This window comes from Caenorhabditis remanei, chromosome II, assembly GCF_010183535.1.
Source record: "Caenorhabditis remanei strain PX506 chromosome II, whole genome shotgun sequence".
Classification (NCBI taxonomy): Eukaryota; Metazoa; Nematoda; class Chromadorea; order Rhabditida; family Rhabditidae; genus Caenorhabditis; species Caenorhabditis remanei.
Window position 1 is genome coordinate 10,752,688 of NC_071329.1, and position 23,094 is coordinate 10,775,781.

The 23,094-nt window shown below is 36.3% G+C and overlaps 9 protein-coding genes across 9 annotated transcripts; 6 read left to right on the plus strand and 3 right to left on the minus strand.

Moving 5' to 3' along the window:
- Window positions 1-34: 34 nt before the first annotated feature.
- GCK72_005923 (uncharacterized protein) lies at window positions 35-1,950 on the plus strand (the record flags this gene model as incomplete). Its single annotated transcript, XM_003109002.2, has 5 exons — window positions 35-112; window positions 232-486; window positions 764-1,018; window positions 1,247-1,483; window positions 1,768-1,950. The coding sequence occupies 5 exons, from the start codon at window positions 35-37 to the stop codon at window positions 1,948-1,950; spliced, it is 1,008 nt and encodes a 335-aa protein (XP_003109050.2).
- A 1,645-nt stretch (window positions 1,951-3,595) lies between these two features.
- On the plus strand, window positions 3,596-4,246 carry GCK72_005924 (uncharacterized protein; the record flags this gene model as incomplete). Its single annotated transcript, XM_003108746.1, has 4 exons — window positions 3,596-3,676; window positions 3,721-3,864; window positions 3,912-3,995; window positions 4,043-4,246. The coding sequence occupies 4 exons, from the start codon at window positions 3,596-3,598 to the stop codon at window positions 4,244-4,246; spliced, it is 513 nt and encodes a 170-aa protein (XP_003108794.1).
- Window positions 4,247-4,297: 51 nt separating this feature from the next.
- Window positions 4,298-4,730, minus strand: GCK72_005925 (uncharacterized protein; the record flags this gene model as incomplete). The annotated part of the gene is made up of 2 exons (XM_003108902.2): window positions 4,298-4,432; window positions 4,482-4,730. 2 exons carry the CDS (start codon window positions 4,728-4,730, stop codon window positions 4,298-4,300), a joined length of 384 nt encoding a protein of 127 aa, XP_003108950.1.
- A 55-nt stretch (window positions 4,731-4,785) lies between these two features.
- Window positions 4,786-5,300, plus strand: GCK72_005926 (uncharacterized protein; the record flags this gene model as incomplete). The annotated part of the gene is made up of 2 exons (XM_053725395.1): window positions 4,786-4,890; window positions 4,989-5,300. 2 exons carry the CDS (start codon window positions 4,786-4,788, stop codon window positions 5,298-5,300), a joined length of 417 nt encoding a protein of 138 aa, XP_053589589.1.
- Window positions 5,301-5,626: 326 nt separating this feature from the next.
- Window positions 5,627-6,158, minus strand: GCK72_005927 (uncharacterized protein; the record flags this gene model as incomplete). The annotated part of the gene is made up of 3 exons (XM_003109063.2): window positions 5,627-5,725; window positions 5,781-6,002; window positions 6,054-6,158. 3 exons carry the CDS (start codon window positions 6,156-6,158, stop codon window positions 5,627-5,629), a joined length of 426 nt encoding a protein of 141 aa, XP_003109111.2.
- Window positions 6,159-6,279: 121 nt separating this feature from the next.
- Window positions 6,280-8,488, minus strand: GCK72_005928 (uncharacterized protein; the record flags this gene model as incomplete). The annotated part of the gene is made up of 9 exons (XM_053725396.1): window positions 6,280-6,432; window positions 6,485-7,025; window positions 7,074-7,366; window positions 7,415-7,591; window positions 7,641-7,804; window positions 7,850-7,940; window positions 8,018-8,218; window positions 8,283-8,359; window positions 8,407-8,488. The coding sequence occupies 9 exons, from the start codon at window positions 8,486-8,488 to the stop codon at window positions 6,280-6,282; spliced, it is 1,779 nt and encodes a 592-aa protein (XP_053589590.1).
- A 650-nt stretch (window positions 8,489-9,138) lies between these two features.
- Window positions 9,139-9,841, plus strand: GCK72_005929 (uncharacterized protein; the record flags this gene model as incomplete). The annotated part of the gene is made up of 2 exons (XM_003108833.2): window positions 9,139-9,271; window positions 9,333-9,841. 2 exons carry the CDS (start codon window positions 9,139-9,141, stop codon window positions 9,839-9,841), a joined length of 642 nt encoding a protein of 213 aa, XP_003108881.2.
- A 1,036-nt stretch (window positions 9,842-10,877) lies between these two features.
- On the plus strand, window positions 10,878-11,555 carry GCK72_005930 (uncharacterized protein; the record flags this gene model as incomplete). The annotated part of the gene is made up of 4 exons (XM_003108994.1): window positions 10,878-10,998; window positions 11,063-11,154; window positions 11,203-11,394; window positions 11,448-11,555. 4 exons carry the CDS (start codon window positions 10,878-10,880, stop codon window positions 11,553-11,555), a joined length of 513 nt encoding a protein of 170 aa, XP_003109042.1.
- Window positions 11,556-12,980: 1,425 nt separating this feature from the next.
- Window positions 12,981-13,434, plus strand: GCK72_005931 (uncharacterized protein; the record flags this gene model as incomplete). Its single annotated transcript, XM_053725397.1, has 3 exons — window positions 12,981-13,035; window positions 13,080-13,252; window positions 13,294-13,434. 3 exons carry the CDS (start codon window positions 12,981-12,983, stop codon window positions 13,432-13,434), a joined length of 369 nt encoding a protein of 122 aa, XP_053589591.1.
- Window positions 13,435-23,094: the final 9,660 nt, after the last annotated feature.

Consider the following 23,094-nt stretch of genomic DNA (forward strand, 5'->3'; position numbering starts at 1 on the left):
TTTCTGTTCTTAATGTCACTTTGTTAGATCCAAAATGATGAGAAGTGACGAACGGAGTTTACGAGATTTGCTGCTTGAATCAGCAGATGATTTGGAACATGTTCTGAAAATGGTTAGTTTTATCACAGGGTCACAGTCTAAACAATTGCACCAGAAAACAAAATGAACTGTTTCGAAAATACTGAACTTACAATTTCTGAGTGGTCTTTCTTATAATTTATAATATTACAGATTGTCGACACACTCATCAATAGAGAAAAGAGTGTAATGCTTAAAAATGGAGAAAGTGTAACCAACATTATTAAGCTTTTCGACTCGAAACAAGAAATCATAAAGACGCTTTTGAAAAAAGTTCCCGAATACCAAGAACGAGAAAATCTGATTCGAACGCTGAAAGGACATGTAGAAAAACGGGATGCTGTTATTCAGCAAGTTGAAAACAATCTTAAAGCTTGCGAAGTGGCGTTGACAAGGTCATGCTTCCATGTAAGTGAACTCCAAGTTTCCTTATTCGCAAACTTAGCTTGAAGTTCAGAATGTTTTTTTTTTCAATTCTTCATTGATTTCTAGCTTCAATTAGAATTTTATCATAACTTTTCAAATCATCCTTGCACGGCTTCCTGCAGAGGCCCTCTCAAAGTACTGTGCGCAATGCATTAAGAGGGCCTCCGCTGGAAGTCGTATCCTTGGTATTTCTTGTTGTTATCTGCACTCTTACGTAAATATTTATATCTTAAAAATGAAAAATATGATCCTATTTCAGGCTAATCTCAAATTGAAACAAATGAGTGAGGCTGCGTTACGTCCAGTCAATAGTGAAATTCTCATCAAAATGGCTCATCAAATCAGTAAGCACAATTCGGTTTCGGCACCACTGACATGGCAAATTGGCGATCCTTCACGTCCCTTTCCTCAAGAACATGAATTCAGAGCTGGACATCTGCTGAACCAAAAAGTACAAAGTAGCGGTCCTCAACTTTTACCAGGAAAAAATGTTGCTCAGCGGCCTCTTATCACGGTAGGATCTCTAGTTGAACACATATAGCGGCAAAACATTAACCCTTTTCAACAAATCATTCAATGATTGTTAGTCTTAAAATTATGCCATAATCATTCTTAATTTGATTTGAGGAATCTTGATAAGAATCATTCAGTTCACAATGTGATCTTCCAGTTTTTGTTCTCATAGTTTAATGATCGAAAAACAATACGATTTAAACAATACATCAAACAAGCAATTTTTTAGTCTCCGTCTGCATCGTCTTCTAATGGTGGTGCAGCTCCCATTCGGACCGTCGGAACTCCCCTCATCAACTCGGCTCCAGACGGCGAGTATAGCCCTCGAACAGGTTATGGTGCTGAAAAAACACCTCCAATTCAACAACAAGTACTTCGAGGTGCCACTCCCAACGAAAAACAATGGCAGAACCCTGGTGCTTCGGGTTCAGCGTCCTCCCAATCGCCGTATAACCGTCTCTCACAGGTTAGTTTTCTCTCAGACCGCACTTATGTAGGAAGGGTCGGTGCGGCCCAATGATGCACGCGTAGCGCAGCAGGTAACGCTATCGTTGTCGGCAAGCGGCCCTTGGTTCGACTCTCAATGCACACTGAAAGTCGAGACAGCCGACTTCAAAGGCTTTTTCGTTGATTATGTGTGCCATACCAACGCCATAGGTATCATTCTTCGTCTTATTAGACGCGGAACATCTAAATATGGCTACAAACTTTTCATACAGCTTTTTCGTTTTCAATTTTATTCAATTGCAGAGTCCTTCTTCATCTCCAAACGTTAAACTGAAGATCATCGGCCTTCCGACCCGAGTAGGAGGAATGGATCAAGTTCAAGACGTTCGAGATATTGAGCAAATGTCTTCGGATAGTTCGAATTCATCAGATAGCTCAGATGACGAAGGGGCATCGAAAAAGACGGGAGGAAGCAACAAATCATAAAAATACAACAGATCTCTTACTATATCATTATATTATTTTGTTCGTAAAAAATTTATTGAATAAACGAGTATTTCTATCGAATTTTTTATCTCATTCGTGGCTCTAACTGTTTCCAAAGCATGTGGTTCAGTGACACGTCATGTTTACCGCAATGTCAGCTGTATCAAATTTTTCTTTTTCGTGTGTGTTCTCTCTTCTTTTCTCTTGTGTTTTCCTGACTTCCTTCAGTTCTCTGTTTCTTACTTACTACACAAACGATTAGCAATTAAGTGAACTATTCTATATTCGATTATTTTCAATCTAATGTTAACCCTTCCAATTCAAACAAATCAGAAATAAACTTTTTTCGTGAAAACATGAATGAGACGGACGCACTAGAGACGCAGGAAAAAGAGGACCACCCGTGTTGAAAGAGAAAAAAAAGATGCACACAACGTGAGAAGTTGCACAAAACATGTAGAAGTAGGAGATTTATCCCATCAATTTCTTGTTTTCCTATTCTCTTGACTTACTTCTGACACTGCTGATGATTCAAATCGAAACGTAAAATATCGACTATTTATTCCTTCAACGTCTTATCACTTCATATATTTTACTCGTAAAAAGATTTTGTAGTTCATCGTTATTACATTTTTAGTACGGCCGTCAGACTATAGATAAGGAATGTTGTGGCCATCAAACACACAATCTCCAACATCTTCTAACCTGCGACGCACAGTACCCTGCACGAGGAACGAGCTCGCAAAAAACGCGAAACGCGCACAGCTTTCGAAATTCCTCCCACTGTCTGCGTATCTCTCGTTCGCGTACTCTCTCGCATAGTGATCAGAGAAATCATGATAGTTTTGAGATTTTTTGGCATGTATAGCATTAGAAAGTCATAAAAAATCGAAAAACAATGTCTCTTGAGAATCGGCGATCAGCAAAAATAAGATTTTGTGAATTTTCGAAAATTTGACAAATTTGCAAAATCAGAGGTTTTACACTATTTTTCGTCATTTTATAGTTTATTTCTGTTCAGAAACAATTTTCTGACATCGAAAATGGAAAATCCAGCTGAAATAACACCGAAAACCTTACTTTCTTCGGCGCCGTTGGAAGACTGATTTTGCATAAAACTGGGAATGGCACCACGAATACGCAATGTTAGAGTGTGAAAATTCACAAAATTATACAAAAAGTCTTCCTCTACACGAAATGGATATGCATTCTGAGAGCGAATTTCGGGAAATCGAGATATTCAAGATTTTATGTGCCCGTCTCGGTAAAATTTTGCCTTTTCTGTTGAGTATTACTGTAGACAATGCGAACGTGCCCTACGGCTAATTTTCGTTTTTTTGATGGCGCGTTCCCCGTGCAGGGTGCTGTGCGACGCAGAAACGCAAGATTTAGATTTATAAGGAAGAATGAATGGACCGAATTGCTAATTTCTATTTATTTCGTGTCTTGTAGAGATGAAATCAATGCTTTTGTTCCATTTTGTTTCGGAAACTTTGTCAATATTCATATCTGATCAGATATCAGATCTGATGTTTCATCAACACATTATCCTTTTCTTCGATAATTCAGAAGACTATTCTTATTCACTGTTTCATTCTTAATTCGTATCCAACTCAATAAGAAAAATACCTAACAATTTTCAGCAATGATCAATGCCGAAACAATCAAAAAATTAGTGGACGACCAACTATCTTCTCGCGATGGTTTCGAGTCTCACATGTTCAGAGTAAATTTTATATAATTTTCTAGCTCGTTCATTCCGTGTTACAGATTGGTGCTTACAATCAAGCAGTTGAAGAAAATGGAGTTTTTGCTCTTCCCTACGAGGACTCAACTATGGCTCTTTTGATTTTAAGTACACCTGATATGTTTGATGTCGCATTCCGTAAATGGGTTGTGCAAAAGACAATAGAAGTGAGTGAATAGCATTGTTTCGCTGCGAGTTTCTTTCTTTTTTTCAGTATGGATCATTTGACGATGTCTGTGAAATTATTTCTTCACCAATTCAAAACTTTTTAGAAGATCGACTAGAAGTTCTCATTGAGGTGAGGCGTAATATCTAAAACTATTATTGTTATTGAAACTACTACAGAAACTCCGTAACATCGAAGTGAACTTCGAAGTTCTGCACGACTATTCAATGACTCCACAACGTCGTCCAAAGATTCTGATGCAAACATGCGGGCACGTCGCAGGAGCAGCGTTTTACTACCAGCCACGACATTTTCAGGAAGATGGGATTTCATGGCCTGTAAAAGGTCGCATGGGACCAAACCTAGTGAGTAAACACAATTAAAAAATCGGATTTTATTGCCAAAAAATCGAACGTATCGAAACCTTGAGGATCCTATGGGTTGTACTCAATTGGGAGGTTTTTACGACGAACCATACCGTCTCCTTGGAACCATTCACGACGGAATTGCTTGGCAGCTCCATCTGGAGTGTTGGTCCACTCAACAGTGATACGGTCGTTGTTGGTGTCCTGTAAAAAGAATACTATGAGTTACATAAAACTCTATTAAAATTATTACCTCTTGTCCAAAAGCGAAAGCATCGCAAGACACGGCAAGAAGGACAGCCTCCTTTGGGTCGAGGACTCCACATGGTGGATCAACTCCGAGACGCTTCATATTGGTGGTCTTGATACCATATCCAATGCGGCGAGCAGACGAGTTGATCACCTTGATGTGGTAGGTGTGCTTGTCGTCGTACGGGGCATTGAAGACGATCTTGGCGTTGGGTTGGGTTTGAATGTCTCCTGGTGGGACGGATTGAGCCATGTCGGTTTGATTGAGTGATACTCGATGAAGATTCTAATCAACTACCTCCCTTTTTATGCAGTTTTTTAATCTTTGCTCCAGATCTTCGTTCCAAAAACCTGTAACTGAACGTGATGCTATTTCACGTAAAAAGTATTTTTTTTTGCTGTTCTTTTTGCGGGTAATTGAAACTTTGTGAACTTGAACGCAATCTAATCGAATGAGATAGAAATATGAAAATTCAACAAGCCAACATCTTTTTACTGTAAATTTTTTCAGAAGTTCATCGGCCTCAGTCTTCATCCAGTCTACGGAGGTCATTTTGCATTCCGCTCTGTTCTCATCTTTCCAAATGTTCGAATTCCTGAATTCTGTGAAAGTGTTCCTCGTCCTATCCTCACTGAACCAGAAGATGTTCGAGCTGCGTTGGAAAAGTTCAATTATAATTGGAAAGATTCTGGTTTTAGGGATTTTGGAAATCCTTCTCGTCGATATTCAACTACACAGATGGAATTTTTCGGACGGCCAGTTGCTGAGAGATGGGAAGTATTGCGACCATGGATTGATGGTGGAGCGAAGAATATTGATTAAATCTATAGAGTTTGACAACGAGAATAGGTTAAATATATTAGTCATAATTTATAGGTGCTATACATTAAGTTTCCCCCTTCGCAATCATTGTTTGGTTTTTATTTTATCCGGTCGAAGTTCTTGTTCATCCAATAGTTTTTTATTTCTTACCAGTGGAGTATTATCATTCATTATGTGTATTTATTTTAATTACCTCTGTTGTCCGAATCTTTCATTATATTACCCAGCTAGACACTCTATTCATGGTTGTGAGTTCATTATTGGCTTTCAGTTTCATTGAAGCTATTTTATCGTTTAATGAAGGTTCAATGAAAGTTCAATTAAATTCAGCGAGGAGTAGCTCCTGGCCAGTTTGGGGGTTGGATTGAAGTCGAGACAGTCGCTGGATCTGCTTTCGGGAGACCGACGTAAACAGAAGCAGTGGGCTGAAAATATATAAATTAAAATGTACTATCAGGGTGAGGGTCATCGATTTCGTACTTTTTCGGTTGATTCGGGAGCACTATTTCCAATTTGCTCAAGTGACTTTTGTTCAACAGTTGCTGGTTTCTCCAGCTTTTCTGATGACGTTGCTATGGGTTCTGAAGTACCATTTACAGACTTTGGAGTAGAAGAATCCCAGATCTCAGGAGCTGAGTTCGACGCATCAGATTTTTCCGAAACACTCGAACAGGAGAGTCCAAGGAATTTCCAAAATCCGGACTGAAAATTGATGTAAACAACCGAAAAAACAAAATACGTTACAAATCTAACTCTCAAATTCCAAACGATAACAACGATTCCTACTGCAGCAACGGCTACAATCGCCTCTTTTCTATAACTTCGTTTTGGAACAGCAGATGTGACCGATTGCGGCATTGTTGTAATATTAAATTGAAATGACGATTGTTGGATTGCGTGGACCAAAATAAATTTGAAAATTTATGTTGGAAAACTATTACACAGCGTGAAAGAGAATATTTTTGGAATTGTTAGAAAGTTAATCAAAAAGCGGTTGACCATTAATTTGTACAACTCCTTCGTCGCCTTCTTCTTCAACACTTTCTATTATTTGGTGTTCCATGTGATGGTTATCCATGTCATCCACATGTTCTTCATCTAGGACTTCATCACCGTTTACCAGTATCATTCTCTGAAAGTTTAATATAATATTCACATGGCTTACAGATAGAGAGATAACTAACCATATTTCCCATATTTGACCAGTCGTTTCCTATTTCCATTTGGAATTGATCATAAGCATTCTCTTCGACACCTTCTTCTTCAACATCTTCTAATGCCATCATTTCATTTTCCTCCACAAGCATTTCTCCTCCATCTTCTTGTTCAATATTATTATCAAGATACTGAGGCACAAACTGCTGATGATCGACAGTTCCATCTGGATGCTGTAGAGGCAATAATTGTATTTTTCTTCCTTCCGTATCATAAACAATCATTGGGAATTCGAATCCTTCGGGTATATCTACGTACATAACGTTTCCACTTCCGTCATCATATTGTAGAACTTGTGGGAATTCTTGTGCATTTCCATCTTCATTAGGTCCTTCTTGTAACATTTCTTGAGACGTTGATGGTATCTCATGAGGATCTTCTGAATTTTCAACTATAACTTCTTCATGTTGCGTTGGGATATGGAGTCGTCGATGCTCGATGAAATCAGGTCGGTTGTCAAACTTTGAATCGCAACAAGTCCAAAAGATTTCACCGTTCAACACTTCTATCCTATAATTAACATACGTTTTAGCGGAAAACATTGGAAAATTGGCTCACTCAAATGTAGGGAGACCTCCTGTCTCAACCAGACAACAAAACGAAGTTTTCATATGAACTCGTTCCATATGCTTGAATAAGAGTCGAGGCCTATTCAACTTAAGACCACAATCAGGGCAAGTAATTCTTCCAGCCGTATCGCCTTCTGAAATCTCTCCGAGAAGTGGTTGCCGTGATGAGCCTCCTTCATTCATATCATTATTTGTTCTTCTTCGAATTCTCTTCTGGTCATCGTCATAATGATAGAAAGTACGACGAGCTTTTAAGTAATCTGGGACGTTCGACCATGCACTCTTAAAAATAAAAATCCTTACTTCTCACTTACAATACAAGAGACTTACGTAATTATGAATATCGTTTTTGTGAAGGTTTAATTCAGACATAGTCTGCGAAATATAACCACAAAATTTGCAAATATATTTCTTTCTTCGGGTGTGATGGGACGCAACATGAGCTCTCAGTTTTTCATCATCCGGAAATACCAAAGAACACGCTTCACATGTTAATCGTTCAACAGCCTGAAAATTTCAACTTTTCACTTTGTTTTCATGAAAATAGTAAGATTACTTCAGGGCCATACTGGTCAATCAGTTGTAATCTAAGTTCATCATTTTTCTTATGAGCCCTTTGATGTGATTCCATAGCTGTTGGATGACCAATATTAACAAGCATATTGCAAATTGAACAAGCTTCATAATGTTCTCCTCCAACGGAAGGCCCTGTGTGATTATCTAAAACGGAATCATTAGTTTCCGGGAACATTGAAACATCCTTACTTCCTAGAGCTGCTTTCATTAACTGATGAGCACGGGCTTCATGCCTTAACTTTTCCATAGTTTGACGTTCCCGTGTTCGATGGCGTTCAAACTGTAAGATTATTCCGTTTAAAAGTCTTTCTATACAATTTTTTTTTCATCATAACTGAGAATTCTTTTCAAGCCTACCTCTCTTTTTTTCCATTCTCCACTAATTGTATTTATATCTGATATAATTTCGGTCATATTTTGAGGATGTACTTCTTTAGCATGTTTTTCGAGTCCTGACGCAGTTAAATATAGTTTATCCTCACAGTATCGGCACGGATAGGATTCAACATCATTTGCTAGTCCTGGCAACTGTTTTGGCTTGAAATTCGAAGGATGGTTCTGAATATATTTCGAAATATAATATGGAGGTTGCGCAGCTTGCGAGTGCCTAACCAAAGCTTACATGATTTACAGTCAATACGCCAGATTGTACTTCATATCCTTCTCTTTTTATTTTTTCACCTTCGTCATCCCGAACGCCTGAAATCCTTTTATTCTCTGTTACATCTACTGATAAAACTTTATACCTTTTCGAACCGGTTTAAGCGCATAATTCTTGCGCATAATCCTGGGCGGCTTTCTTGGCCCTCCACCAATAATTGCAGCCATCTGTACGGAGGCCTTAAAAATTAAATTTTATTGAATTCACAGTTGAATTAGGAATTGTGTGAAATAAAATTAAAATCAATAAAAATAGCTATGGCAAGGTCGCTCGGCGGTGTGTGCAAAGAGAACAGAGACGCAGAGAAAAACGACACTTGCCTGTTTCTCAATTATCTCGGTATCGGGATAATTGAGAAAGGTCTACAGATTCAGCTGCAACAAAGTTAAAATTGTATCTTCTTGTGATTTTTTAAACATTCGGAACTCATACAATCCGTTTTTCAGTATTCGTAGTGTAAATAAGCTGGAATTGCTGTTAACTGAATACTGTTATCGAACTACTGTAGTTTTGTTTCTCAAAGTTGTTGTAAACGATTTTTGTATTCTAAAGTTCGTTTGGTGTACTTTCAGAGTGGGAATCACCAGAGTAAATACACTCTGCGATATTATCATCACCCATGCAATGTAAAGATGAGAAAAAAGATGATAAACAATTCGTTTCTAGTTCAATAATTTCACCTTTAGTTTGTCATCATTTCTATCCCTTTTCTTCACTTCAAGCCAAAAAAAACATGATGACAAGTGATATAAGAACACTATAAAAGAAATGACAAAATTGACCTAGATACGACCATATTCATTTGAGTATTCTAAATATGGTTCACTACAAACTTTCTTACTTCCCAATAAGATTCGCTGGAGAAGTTCCACGTCAAATATTGGCATACGCAGGTCAAAATTTTGAAGATGACAGAATTCCACAATCTGTTTGGCCGACGATCAAATCAAGTGAGACAGTAATCCATTCAGAATTTTGAAAAACATATTTTTTAAATCAAACGTTTTCCAGAAATGCCATTCGGTACTCTTCCAGTTCTTTATGTTGATGGAAAACCTCTCGGTCAATCTCACGCAATATCTCGTTATCTTGCTCGCCAATTCGGAATAAATGGAAGATGTCCATGGGAAGAGGCTCAAGTGAACGCAATAGCTGATCAGTTCAAAGATTATTTCAATGAGATCCGTACTTATAATCTTGTCAAAATGGGATTTGCTGAAGGGGATTCTGAAAAGCTCTATGCAGATACATTTCTACCAAATTTCAAGAAGAATTTTCAATTCTTTACAAACTTCCTGAAATCAAGTGGTGCTGGATTCTTGATAGGAGATTCATTGACCTGGGTCGACTTGCTGATTGCCCAACATACATCAGATCTTCTGAGTGATAGTGGATCTGTTTTTGCTGCAAGTTCATCAATTTTCGATGACTTCCCAGAACTCAAAGCTCATCAAAAGAAGATTCATTCTATTCCAAATATCAAGAAATGGATTGAAACTCGCCCCGCCACTCCACTTTAATTTTCGTTTTTTTTTTTCAAAATTTCGAATTCAATTGTCATAATTTTTTGTAACGTAATATTTGACATATGGCTTGTGTTCCCAATAAAAGCAATATTGGATTCTGCTCAACTAACTAGAAAGGCTTCATATTTCGGATAGAGAAATTATTCGAAAGAAAAATTGTGGCAATATTTCTTTAACAAGTGCAAAACAACCAAATACACCAGAAATCGGCAGCAAAATGCTTAAATTCCAAAACTACAGTAATGCTGCGTCCAAAGTAACTTTTCCGCGGAAAAGGTGTCCAAAGTAGCCATTTTTTTCCGGGTTTTCCTCTGCACCTTTAAGGTAAACGCGGCGAGACCAGCGCATTTTTTTGGAGGGAAAGTTAAATTTTCGAAATTAAACTTTTTTGAATTCCCTCCGAAAAATGCGCTGGTCTCGCCGCGATTACCTCAAAGGCGCAGAGGAAAACCCGGAAAAGAAATGGACACCTTTTCCGCGGAAAAGTTACTTTGGACGCAGCACAATCACGCAACTTGAATGGAATTGACGGCAGATTCAAGCCGAAAATATCAAAATTAGGCGACCCCGCTTGTTTTTCAGAATCTAAACGTATTCGAATGTATTTTCTTTCGACAAAATTGAATAGAGTAACTACATTTTATTATTTTTCGCAATTAAAAAAAATGAAAGCGTGTGGATTTATCAGTGACGCACGCAACGCGACCGCAGCGCCTCTTCCTGGAAGAAAACAGTTTTCCGGATAGACTGTGACATTTTCCACGCCAAAAACTATAGCGTTTTCTTGCTTTCGTTTCAACGCTTTATTTCTTCAAACAGCAGAGAATTCTGTTAAAACCGAACTGTGGTTTTCGTATTTAGTTTTTGTTGCGCGATATTTAATCAACATGAGCAACATTTTTCGACTGCTATGCAACGATACGAGAAACAATTCATATGGCGAATTCTTCTTTTTCACTCGAAAGATCTGTTTTTCTCTCTCTCTCTCTTGCTCTTATCGTACATTTTCACACTTTCAAGCTTTACAGGGATGAATCGGAGATATTACCAACCGCGGTACGTCGAAGACATTCGCGTCTACACGGACGGATGTGCATTGAGAAATGGGCGGAGCGATGCGAAAGGAGGATGGGCAGTTGTCTTCCAAAATGGTAAGTTTAATAGAAACAATTGTTCGGAATTGAATTGAAATCTATTTACTTGATATTTTTACAGACAGGCTCTTTAATGCTACAGGATTCTCAGAGTATGGGCCTCAAACGAACAATCGTTATGAGCTGAAAGCAATCGAAGAAGCTCTGAAAATTGTAGGTTTCTAAAATTATAACTCATGATGACTGATTTTTCATCTTCAGGTTCTTCGTGACGGGCCCGCTTACAATGTCACGATTGTAACTGATTCTCACTATGCCATCAATTCGATCACTATGTGGAGAAATAATTGGATCCAGAACGGGTGGAGAACAAGCAATGGAACACCGGTCGCAAATAAAGAACTCATTGAAACTATCTATAGTATGATAGGGGATATGCAACAGATAGGAGGGGTAAGTACTATAAATGTAATGTCTATCATTGATTTTGTTAAAATCTATTTCAGAGTGTCAGGTTCGAGTACGTCGTCGCTCACTCTGGAGACTGGTTGAACGATCGTGCCGATCGAATGGCGAAGGATGCCGCCGATCAGAATCCACTTGTTCCTTATTGATAGAGCCATGGAAGAAGGATCGAAATTCAAAACCATCATTCCATTGTATTCTCATCATTGTCTCGATTCTTTCCATCAAAGTGCATTTCTTTCCAGTCTGCAAATTCAAATGTTCATTTATTAAAGTTCAGTAAATAAAGCATTTTAATCAGTCCCTATATGAAAAGTAATCAATATCATTTTCTTCTCCATAACTTAAATTTCAGAGTTTCTTTCGTCTTTATCACTTATCCATTACTGTTCTCCGTCCCAAAGCAGACGCTCTCATTTTTGAAGCATAATTTTAAATAGTGCGTTTCTTTGGATGGGCGCTTCTAATACATGCCTTTCTATTTTACACAAATCGAAAAGAAAGAGTAACACTTTCTTTATTAAACAAGATAACTGAAAGTTCTTAAAAGACGAATTCAAAAATGTTATCCTTTTTCTTCAATATTCTAGGAAAAGTGTGACGGCTCATAACTCGGTTCACAGAAGGATTTAGCAGAATTTTTATTCAGATTCGGAATCTACGGACTCGAAAGTATCAGGGGCCGATCCTCGAGTCGTTTGAAAGATGACACTTCGAGTACTTCTCTTGTAAGAACTTTTGTTTTTCAAAACGGTTTCCATGATTCTGGATGCGCTTCTAAAGGGACTACGGTAGGTTTCTATCTCCATCTCATAACGTTTTCCAGCATCATTCGATACATCGCGTTCTAATATGGATGTTCTGTGATTATAAGTTTGAAAGTTCATACACCAATCCAATTAACTCTTTCAAATATTTGTTCTGTGCTCTCGTTCTCAAATAAACACCAAAGTAGATATCGTAACTGAAATGGATCATAGTGTGACTCTCTTCGTTTGTGAGCACTTCGAAAGAATGGACATCTCACCCAGGGAAGTTAGAAATTAATTATTTGTATTCAACAATTGTGTATCATCTGAAATATGATAACTGCATTATCAAGTAACAAAAGTTATCGAAGAACATGTTCGGGAAAACGTGTTTCCCCTGATCTCTCAATGCTCCAAATTAATATTTGGACAGAAAATTTACAGTTTGCAGACTGTAAGTACTGTATGAGAACATGTTTTCAAGAAGAATGAGAGACATTTCACATTTGCATAGGTCGGATGTTACCGTAATACATATGGTATAGGAACACAACATAAAGTCCAGTGAGAATTTTTATTGATTTGAATGCTTCTTTCTGAAAATGAATCAATTTGTTGTTTTTATAAGAATGCGAGAGAATGAACAATCTGTGGAAAACCTTGATTATAATCATGATTACTCATCTTCAAAAAATCTGAAAATTCTTTCCATACAAAATATGAAATTTCAAAAGGTTTCATTGAAGAAATAAATCGAATTCAATTCACTCTTTGTTTCGTTTTCTATAAATTTCCCTTCAGAATGAATCTGTTTCTCATTGAATCATGAATTCCTTCTCTATTATTTTTCTTATATTTTCCTTTTCAGCTTTTTCAGATGGTATAATATTCCAATATTACTCGAGTAATTCAATCCAATTTCAGCATGTTGCCCGTTCCCTGCATTTTCATTCTCAGCGTTGACAAACGTATCAAAAACTGATTTTAAATGTTCTGAATTTATTTCTGTTTCGTGTGAAATATTTGTTGAAGAGGATAGTGGTTATGGCCAAGTCGGAATCGTCGGAAATGTGACAGAAGGAGTTTCACCTTATCTAGTAGTCAGGTGTCCTCTGCTTATCGTATTTCTGATTTTCAGTTGGTAAAGGGAACATCGAAAGCATCTATCTCTCTTGTTTGTGACACTTCAAGTAACTTGTGGAAAGCTAAGAATCCGTCGAAGGGATATGATAATGTTGGATGTGCTATGGAGAGAGGTGGCGTCTGGATCGCTTACTGAAATTATTTCATTTCGACTTCCGCTTTGAAGATAAAGTTTCTGACATTACTGTTTAATTTAACAAAGCGCAGATTTCATTCCTGATTGTGAGAATAAAACTATTTTTACCTTAATCTTTATAGAAAAGAAGAGAAAAGATACAAATTATGTACCCAATTAACAAGGGAAATCAACTGATGTTTTTCAGTCTTGGTAAGCAGATCTCGTTTGAACAATATTTATGACAATAAGTGGAAAAAATATTGAATATATCTTAGTATAACCAAAGTAATAGTGATGAGAATGTGTCTTCCCATCTCAAAACAATTCTGTCCAGATACTTCAGGCTCAAGGATTACTGTAGGTACAGTAACCCGATGATTGCCAACGAGTTTAAAACAGGCTTCGCACCATCCCTCTAATTTTCAGAAAGAAGTGTTTTAACAAAAAGGAGAAGCCCCTACCCTAACTTCTGAAACAAACTAAATAGACATAACTATAGTAGTTTCCAGATTATCAAATAAAGTTCACGATATACATTGAAACGGAAATTTGATGTTTTTATATGTCTCACATCCGTTTTCAAACATCCATAACTTTGATATTAGTTCCTGAATATGGATATCTGACAGAAATATGTAAACATCGAAATCATCTCTTAGTTTGTTAATATATATGTAGTAATCAGATGAAAACCAGCAGACGTTCTCCAGATTACGACTTTGTCCTCAATAAACACAAAATATCGTTTGATTTCCAAAATGGTGCAGATGTTTTTTCCCATTTTCCATGTTCACCTGAATTCGAATATTCTTCCAACTTTTTCTTCCTCCCCCTCTCACTTCTGAATATTCTGTGAATGCCCACGCCTTCATTTCTCGTTTTCCTATCCACCGAAGCGGTCCCAAGAGACATTGTTATGTATGCGTGTGTGCTAGACAAAATTAAGTTTTGTTCCAGTCGGCACAAACTCCATCTCCATCTTTCCTCTTTTTTCTCTCCCTTTCCTTGAAAATATTCCAGAAATATCCAGTTAGTCAATTCAATTTCTTCACTGAAATCACTTTGTTTCAAGTATCTAAATGTGTGTAATCCTTTGAATAATTCAACTTTTCAATCAGATTTGTACCAAAAGATTTCGTAATTTCGTATCTCTTTTCTACCCCAATTCCATGATTTCTGATCTATTCAGTAGTATTAAAACAACAGAAACTTGATCTCTGAAAACGAAAAATTCTATTCAAAAAGAGTCAAAATCTACTGAAGGAATGTAACCAAAATAAATCTAGACTCCGGAAAAGGGTGTGGTTTCGAATGTATCAGACGAAGAAAGTTTTTGAAAAGTTTTTAATTGGAAAAATCTAATCGAAAAGTGTATAAAAAGGTTTAATGCTTATGATACTTTTCGGAAATATGATACGCATTTGAAGAGCTGAATTCGTTTTTGTAAACAGTTTGAATGAAATTTGCACTTTTCTCATTCTGATCCATCATCTCTCAGTTTTCCAAAGTTCCCAATTGAAAAAATTCCATCTTCTGGTACTTTTGCAGGTTACCTTCTTGTTATCAGTGTGAATTTAGGCGTAATTTTGTATATTTAATTCTTGAAAAAGTAGACGGTTGTCATGATTACAGTAATTACTCAAAAACTCTTTCAGAAATTCTTACATCTATCTAAATCATCTGATTTTTTGTAAATTAAAGTGCTTCTAGTCACTTCCAAATGACCCATTTCTCTATTGTCACTTCCTCGTTTTTCTCTTTGTTAAGACAGTGTGGACCCTTCAAACCGCTATGCAAAGAGGATTACGCAAGTGGACAGAGGTCAGACAATCGATTGATTCTGAAGAAGAAGAGGGTCCGTCGAAAGAAAAAAAAGAAGAAGAGGAATGTCTCTCTCTCGAGAGATGAGACACCTCCTCGTCTCATCTCACCCCTATTCATTATTTATTCAATGAGGTTACATGCAAACAGATAGATGTTTGATAGTAGTGGTTTCCTGGTTCATTTGTAATCAGAAGCATTGAATATACATTTTACTACCGTTCTTTTTGTATTAGAAGAAGGATTAAAAATACGTTTTTTTGAATCTTCTATACAATAATTTGACGTCAGATATTCTGAGATTCAATTGAGAAATGACTAAGATCAGAGACTTTTAAAATCAGATATTTTCTCATGAAAAGAAAAGACGTCGACTCCTTTCTCAAATCTTCGAATTCAATCCAAAAGTTCATCTTATCTCAGCTGAGAAATCTTTTACATGTAAGTTCGCCAAATCGGTCGATACGATAACGGTCTCTTTCCCCTCTTTTTTATTCTTTGCCCTAAAAAGTTGAAGATTTTAAAATTGAATTAAAATGTTCTATTTTCGCTTCTCGTTAAGTTCCGAGAACACAAAATCAATGAGTTTTGCCTCTTTTCTCGTTTCTCTCTTCTTCTTCAGTTTTTTCGTTTTTTTTCTCTCTAAAGTCTCTCTTAATCTAACTCTATTTCCTGTTTCTCTCGCATAGGTTGTTGCCGTTTTTTGCGCACTTGTTCTGCGTCTCTCCTATCACAATACTATTACAATGCTTCGAGTTCTTGGTGTCTGTGTTTCTCGTTCTAAAGCCCCGTGAAAGGAATTGAAAGAAATAGAAGAGACCGAGAGGCTATCCATTTTTCTTGCTTTTTCTATTTTTTTTCTCTTTTTTCTGGTGTCTTCAGCTTCTTCTTCTTCTTCTTCTACTTCCGAATGTTCACTTCTTCTCGTTTGACAATTTGTTTTATGGCCCTTCACTCTTTTTTTTTCGGAAAAGAAAGAGAAAGAGGAAGAGGAAAAAAGAAAGGAGGAGCCATTAAATGTCCCTATAATTTAGTGGTTGCAAAAAAAGAAAAAGAGTTGAGAGTGATCATCTGAATTATTGATGAATTATGAGGTGAAATGTTAAATATGGGATTATCAAAAAATGGAATGATTTATTAAATGGGAATAATAAGAGAGTGATACAAATAAGATAGAGTTGTCACGTATTCTGGGAATGAATGCCGAAACTGATTACGAAATGCCATTGAAATGATTGAACTATCGAGTTCCTCAACTATCTAAAATCTATTTTATTGTAAAGAAAACACTTTTTTTCTGATTAAAACATTCAGATAAGTTGAGTTCTGAATATTTTCTATTAAATTATTCAGAATTTGTTTTGCTTTCTCTCTCGTAACTCCAAAACAATCGCCCATGATCTTCAAAATCCTCGCCCATTCATTCAGAGCTGCGACTCCAAAGGGAAGTGATTTGCACTCTCATTTCTCATTGACTCTCGAAGTAGATTTCCTAATTTGTATCTTATCTAGAGAAGAGATTCCTCTAAACCCATCCAAGGAAAGAGGACGTATACAAAGACATCCGTTTCTCGGTTCCGTCGTTTTTTCTTGCTTTACGGAGATGGGCGGAGCTTAGAGATTAGAAAGAGTGTAAATCGTTCATATTTTCATATACTGCTTTCAGAATTGATTCCTGAATATCTGAGTAATAGTCTCTAACTCTTTAAGTTTCTCTATGAACTTCAAATCCTCTAAACTGCCAAAAATCATCCAAAACCTATGCAAATATCACTACAATTTCTCTCTTTTTGTGTCCGAGTGTTCACACAGTTAGTCGATCAAGTTTCCCAATAACAACCAATTGACTAAACCATGAACAACATTTGTGTATCTATATATTTCCAATAGATGATCAGTCTGGTAAACAGGGAAAAAAGAAAAAAGAGAGAAACGTTTTTTATCTTCAGAACATGATCTGGAATAACTAAATACCTGATCAAAAACTGGTTGTAGTCTGGAAAATACCAGAGATCTCGTCCTTTTCTGGAAAAGAAATCTCTGAAAACGTAGTATGATCATGTATTTTCGAAACCCAACCATTAAAGATTTTGACATAAGATTGTAGAATGATCAAGAAGAGAATTCGGTTTTTAACATTGGTCTTTCTCATATTATCAAAGATCAAATTTCTTTGTTTTAAACCAAAACAAAATGTTAAACCTTTCGAGAGAAAATAAAATCAATTGATTAAATATCTGTAAAAAAGTGTCGAAAATGAGAAGGAGTGGGTGCGTACACAAGTCATACGACACGAAGATGAAATAGGCGAAGGAAAAAGAAGAAGAAGAAGAACTGTTCAAATTGATAACATTCTCTCTTTCTCTCTTTCTCTCTATCTCAATAATCTTTCTTTACGAACTCATCAATATTCACATTTTCTCGAGTATTTCCCATTTCGGAAAACTCAAAAAGTATCTAGAAACCGCCACAGAGGCAGTACTAAAATGTGTGTCTTCTTCTCTTTTCTTGAAACAAATTTCTTGTTTCGTATGAAGTTTTGTGTCACAATTCAATTTTTGATCACTTTGTGATAAGGGAATATTCTTCTTCTTCTCTTCTTTTGTACCCTTTCACCTCCTCTTTTTTCTTCTTCTTCTTCTACTTTTCAATTGATGATCTACCATGTGTCAGTTCTCCTCATTTTATTATCGTTTAAGTGTGTCTGTAGTTGGAATTTAAGTACTAATTGTTTTTCGAATTTCTCACGTTTTTCTATTTTTTCTAATTTCATCCGACATTTAGTTTTACTCAATTACATCAATAGTAAAAGACAACAAGCCTTGTGATGTTTCAACGAAATCATTTTTAACCATCAATCAATTTCCAAGTTCTTGAAATTCTCTTTATTATTATCGTGTCCAATTATCTCTAGTCCATACAGAAATTCTACTGTAAACCGTTCCGAAAACTGAAAATCTGCCACCAAAAATTATGGAAATCGTGAATTAGAGTCACGAAATTCGAGAGACTTCTATCAGAGAGAATTCTTACAGTATTCCAATATTCAGAATCCCATAAAATTTCCGAATCATTTCCTCAAAACAAAGAATCTTCTCTGACCCGTTCGTTTTCTTTTATTAATTCCTTTGAAAACTGATAATTTATCAGTGAAAGTTGCAAAAGAATACTCTTATCAACCACATTTTTTTTCTGGAATATTTCAAAGTTTCATTCTATTTTTCTTTTCTTTCTTTTTCTTTTCAATTCGTGTTTACTCGTATTTCGAAATGACATCTTATTCCAAATTTCTTATCTGACAATAGAAAAAAGGGGAAAATAAGGAGAAGAGAAGAAGGACCAACAAAAACAGATGGAGCAAAAAAAGAAGGAAATGCTTCCAACCAACAACGTGACAATGGGCATGTGATTGTGTCATTGGACACTTTTCGGGTCTCTCTTACTCATGTTCTTCAATTTTTGTTCTCACTGTTGTTCTCTGATAAATAGGTTATTGAGGAGACGAAATGTTCCACTGTTTCAATTTGTTTTTCCCCGCTATTTGATATTTCGAATAGATTTTCTGAGGTATTTTTGGAAATGTTTTTGAAACTGATAAAAACTGTTGGTGGAACACTCTAAATGTTTTGATTATGTAAATGCCGAGAATTGGTTTTTTTTCTCCTTTCAATCAAAACAAATCACTACTGTTTTTCCCCTGATTGCAAACAAGAAAAACCTAAATTGTTTTTCAAGAATCCCCGAAAATCGAAAAAAATCTAGATAAAATAAATATTTCTGCAAAATCATCATCTCTGTTCATTTTTTCTGTTCCATTCGCCTCTCCCCAATTTCTTTTTTCTTTTTCACGATCATCAATTTTCTTTTTCTTCTCAAAAAAAATAATTCGAGATCTCAACGGCGGGGAAGAAATCACAAAGATCAGTGTCACAAGAAGTTTCACTTTTTAATACATCTCCGAATGCCGAGAAGGCAGCTAATAGGCGGGGAGGTCTTATTCAGAATACAGTATTCTCTATTTCAAACCGTCATAAGATCAATTATAGATCACGAGAAATACGATAGGTTTCACAATTTTAGAATCTGTCAGATTAGGTCAACATACAGTTCAATTTACAATAATCTCTTCTTCTTCTTTTTCTTCTTCTCATTCCTTTTTTCTTTTTCTTGTCAAGTTAAAATTTACGACCTTGACAGTTTTTGTCAGTGTTCATGAAGCGAGAAAGCGCTGAAAACGAGATGATACAGAAACAACATGCGTCTCTTTCTCTATTCGAAAATAGATAATCCTCTCTTCTGAATTGACAGTGTCACATATTCATAGAGGAAGAAGAAAACGGGAGAAGAAGAAGAAGAGTGAAGGTGGATAGTGTAAAATGAAACAGGACAGTGGCCAGAAAGAAAGAAACTACAAAATGCTTCTGCTTCTTCTCCTTTTTTCTTTTTCATCTCCGTCTCTGTTATCATTTTATTCCTTTTTTGTTTATTCTCCTTCTTCAGAAACCTTTTTTTTTAGTTGTTCATTTTTTCTGATTTTCCGAATTTTTTAAAGTTTCGTTTTCTGGTTTATAACACTGATAATATTGATAGACACCCACTTCATTTTTAATCCTCTTTTCTTTCGTTTTGCCTGATGTTCCTTCATTCGTTTTTGGTCAACCAAACCGATTCCTTCATTCCATTTTCATATTCAATTTTCTTTTTTATTCCAGGTTTCCCTCAATTTTATTTCTTGCTCTTTTGGCTCCGCCCCCATTCATTTTTAATGGTGTTCGGATCTTAAAAGTACAAGTTTCGAGGACACTTGGCTCCGCCCATTTACTCAAATTCATTTATGCACAAAACAAAGAAAAATCAGAAGAAAATGTCACAGAATAACAAGAAGCAAGTGCAACATCACGATATGTCTAATGATGTGAGTTATTTTCTTTTTCGTTCTGAAAATTTTCTGGATCCCGAAAATACGAGAAATTAGAATTTCATCCCAAATGGGTGGTCTCTTCTTCTTATTTTTCGGCCAGACCTCTTCAAAAATTTGTAAGATATTCCATCAAAAAGTGTCTGGCAATCCATCGGTGCGGGAGATAAATTGGACGTCTTAAGAAAGTGACAAGCTCTTCAAAAGAAGGTTTCTAAGAATGAAAAAGTGCTCGAGTCGTTGAAAAATGACATTTTTGTTTTATTATTTTGCATTGTTCGCACTGAGAAGAAGTGCCTCCGAATTAGTTCATTCGAATGTTTGAATTCAGAAAAATTCTGCTGTGGTTACTTCGAAAAATACCAAAGTTCAATAGAGTAAGTTTCAAAAAAGAAGGATTACTGTAGGGCGGGCATTATAAAATATTCTGGAATCATCAGTTCTATTCTGATATGATTCGATGATTACATTCTGATTCCAGGTTTGTCCACTTCCACTTCCACCACGTGGTGCTCCACCTCCAACAGCATATCATCCAACTCGTATGGCTGCAGCTTCATCAACAAATGGATCATTCGAGAAATCAGCGATTCCAGGGAATGCAAGAAAACTTCATGTTGTGATTGTAATTGATCAGAAAGTGCAAAAGAATTTGAGAGTTCGAGAATCGGCGTTAAAGGATGTACAGAAAGTTGCCGATACTCTGAATGTGAATTTAACGGTTCGTTTCTCCAGAGAGTGAACACTCGAGTATTTTCTTTTTTCAGAGAATTGATTTCGATAAACTTGATTTTGGGGAAACTGAAACTCTTGATCTCTTTTATAATGCTGACGTGGCATTGGTTGATGTTACTGTAACCCATCAACAGCCAAGTCTATGTTATCATATTGGAGTGAGAGAGAGCATGGGACAGTCGTATAATATGATTCTCACTTATTTGGCTCCGGATCTCGAATATCACATAATGGATGCACTTAAAAAGACTCATGCTCATCTTCCAATGATTATTTATATCAACAATTCGGAGACAAATCAGTTGCAAAGTTATGATAAGGTGACGAACGGAATTTCGAAGAGTTCATAGAAATTTGAGATTTCAGAGTGGTACTGATGACGATGCGAAGCCTCCATTTGCTCGAGCAAATGCTCCAAATGCGAAGATAATCACATTTCAATCTCGAATGAAACAAGTCTTGAAAAGTGTCCAAGTGGAAGCATCTGCTCATTCCAGAGAGAAATTCTTATCAGATTTGAGGAAAGCTCGTGAGATAACTGATGGAGATCAGAAGAATGATTATCTGGATAAAATGAGAACACGCCTTGATAATCCAGATGTATTGCATCCAGATACAGTATCCCTCATGATGTTCTCATATCGAGATAATCAAAATTACGGAGGAATGATTCGATTGGTTGATGATTTGAAAAGAGTTACTGACTGTGTTAAAGTGGTCGATACTCCGGTTATTCGATATCAATATGCTTTTGCATTGAACCGGTTTGTTTCTATTTTCCATGTTATCATCCAGTTTTATTTGTTTGATTTCAGAAGAAACAAAAATGGAGATCGTGATTTGGCATTGAATACGGTACTCAGTTTGGTTGAAGGATCGACTGAAAATGAGGAGAAAAATGGTCCATTGAGTCCGGATGTCGTCTGTCTTGCTGGTTAGTTCTCTTCTTAAACTTGTATTCTTTTCAGTACTAAGTCACTATTAAATATTTGAAACTAATACAATTAATCTAGGTCGAATCTACAAAGACAAATTCATTGCCTCGAATTACGAAGATCGTGAGAGTCTGAACAGTGCAATCGAATGGTATCGTAAAGCATTTGAAATGTCTCCACTCGAATATTCGGGAATTAATTTGACGACTCTTCTTCGTGCAAGTGGAGAACACTTTGAGAATAATCTTGAAATGCAACAAATCGCTGTCGTTTTGAATTCATTGCTCGGAAGGAAAGGAGCTCTTCAGAATTTGACAGAGTATTGGGATGTTGCCACTTATTTTGAGGTTTCTGTTTTGGCAGAAAACTATCAAAAAGCATGTGAAGCTGCATTGATGATGGTCAAATTGAAGCCACCAGTTTGGTATTTGAAATCAACAATGGAAAATATCAAATTGATAAACCGATGTGCTGCAACAATCAGTCCAATCGAGAAAGAGAAACAACAATTCTTATTCTGGAGTGAGTTTTTCATGGAAGCAACTGAAGTGGATACTGATATCAATTGTCCGAGATATCCTGTGCTCATTCTGGAATTAAACAAAGAATTCACTCCGTCGTATCTGACATTAAATAATGAAGAAGGAACTGTCATTTTGAGTCATGTTCTGGAGAATAGTCAGCAGAAAAAGATTCATCAATCGGAGCTTAAAGGTAACTATTCATTCTCCTCCTCCATCTGGTTCAATTCTGATTTTCAGGTATTCATCGATGGCATTTCGCTAGAAATAATATCAAAGCAGTGACTGAATCCAAGCGAGACGATCGTCAATTATTCCTTTATGTTCATGAGAATTCAGATGATTTCAACCTTCTTTTCCCAACGAAAGCTCATTGTAAAAAGTAAGAATTCCAGATTTGATTCCAGTTCTCATTTCATTTTTTCAGAGCATTCGATGATATGAAATCAATGGCTGACGTGGCAGATGGAAACTATCAAGGAAAAGTTTTGAGCAATCCGGATAATGAGAAAATCAGATTTGAATACGAACTGAGTAATTCAAATGAGCGTGTCGTACTTGGAAAAGGAACATATGGAACCGTTTATTCTGCTCGTGATATGGATACTCAGAGACAAATTGTGGTTAAAGAAATTGAAGTGAAATATGATGAAGAAGTACAGCCATTGATGGAAGAAATCAGTCTACATTCTACTCTGAGCCATCAAAATATTGTTCAATACTTGGGATGTGATCTGGTTGGAAAAGA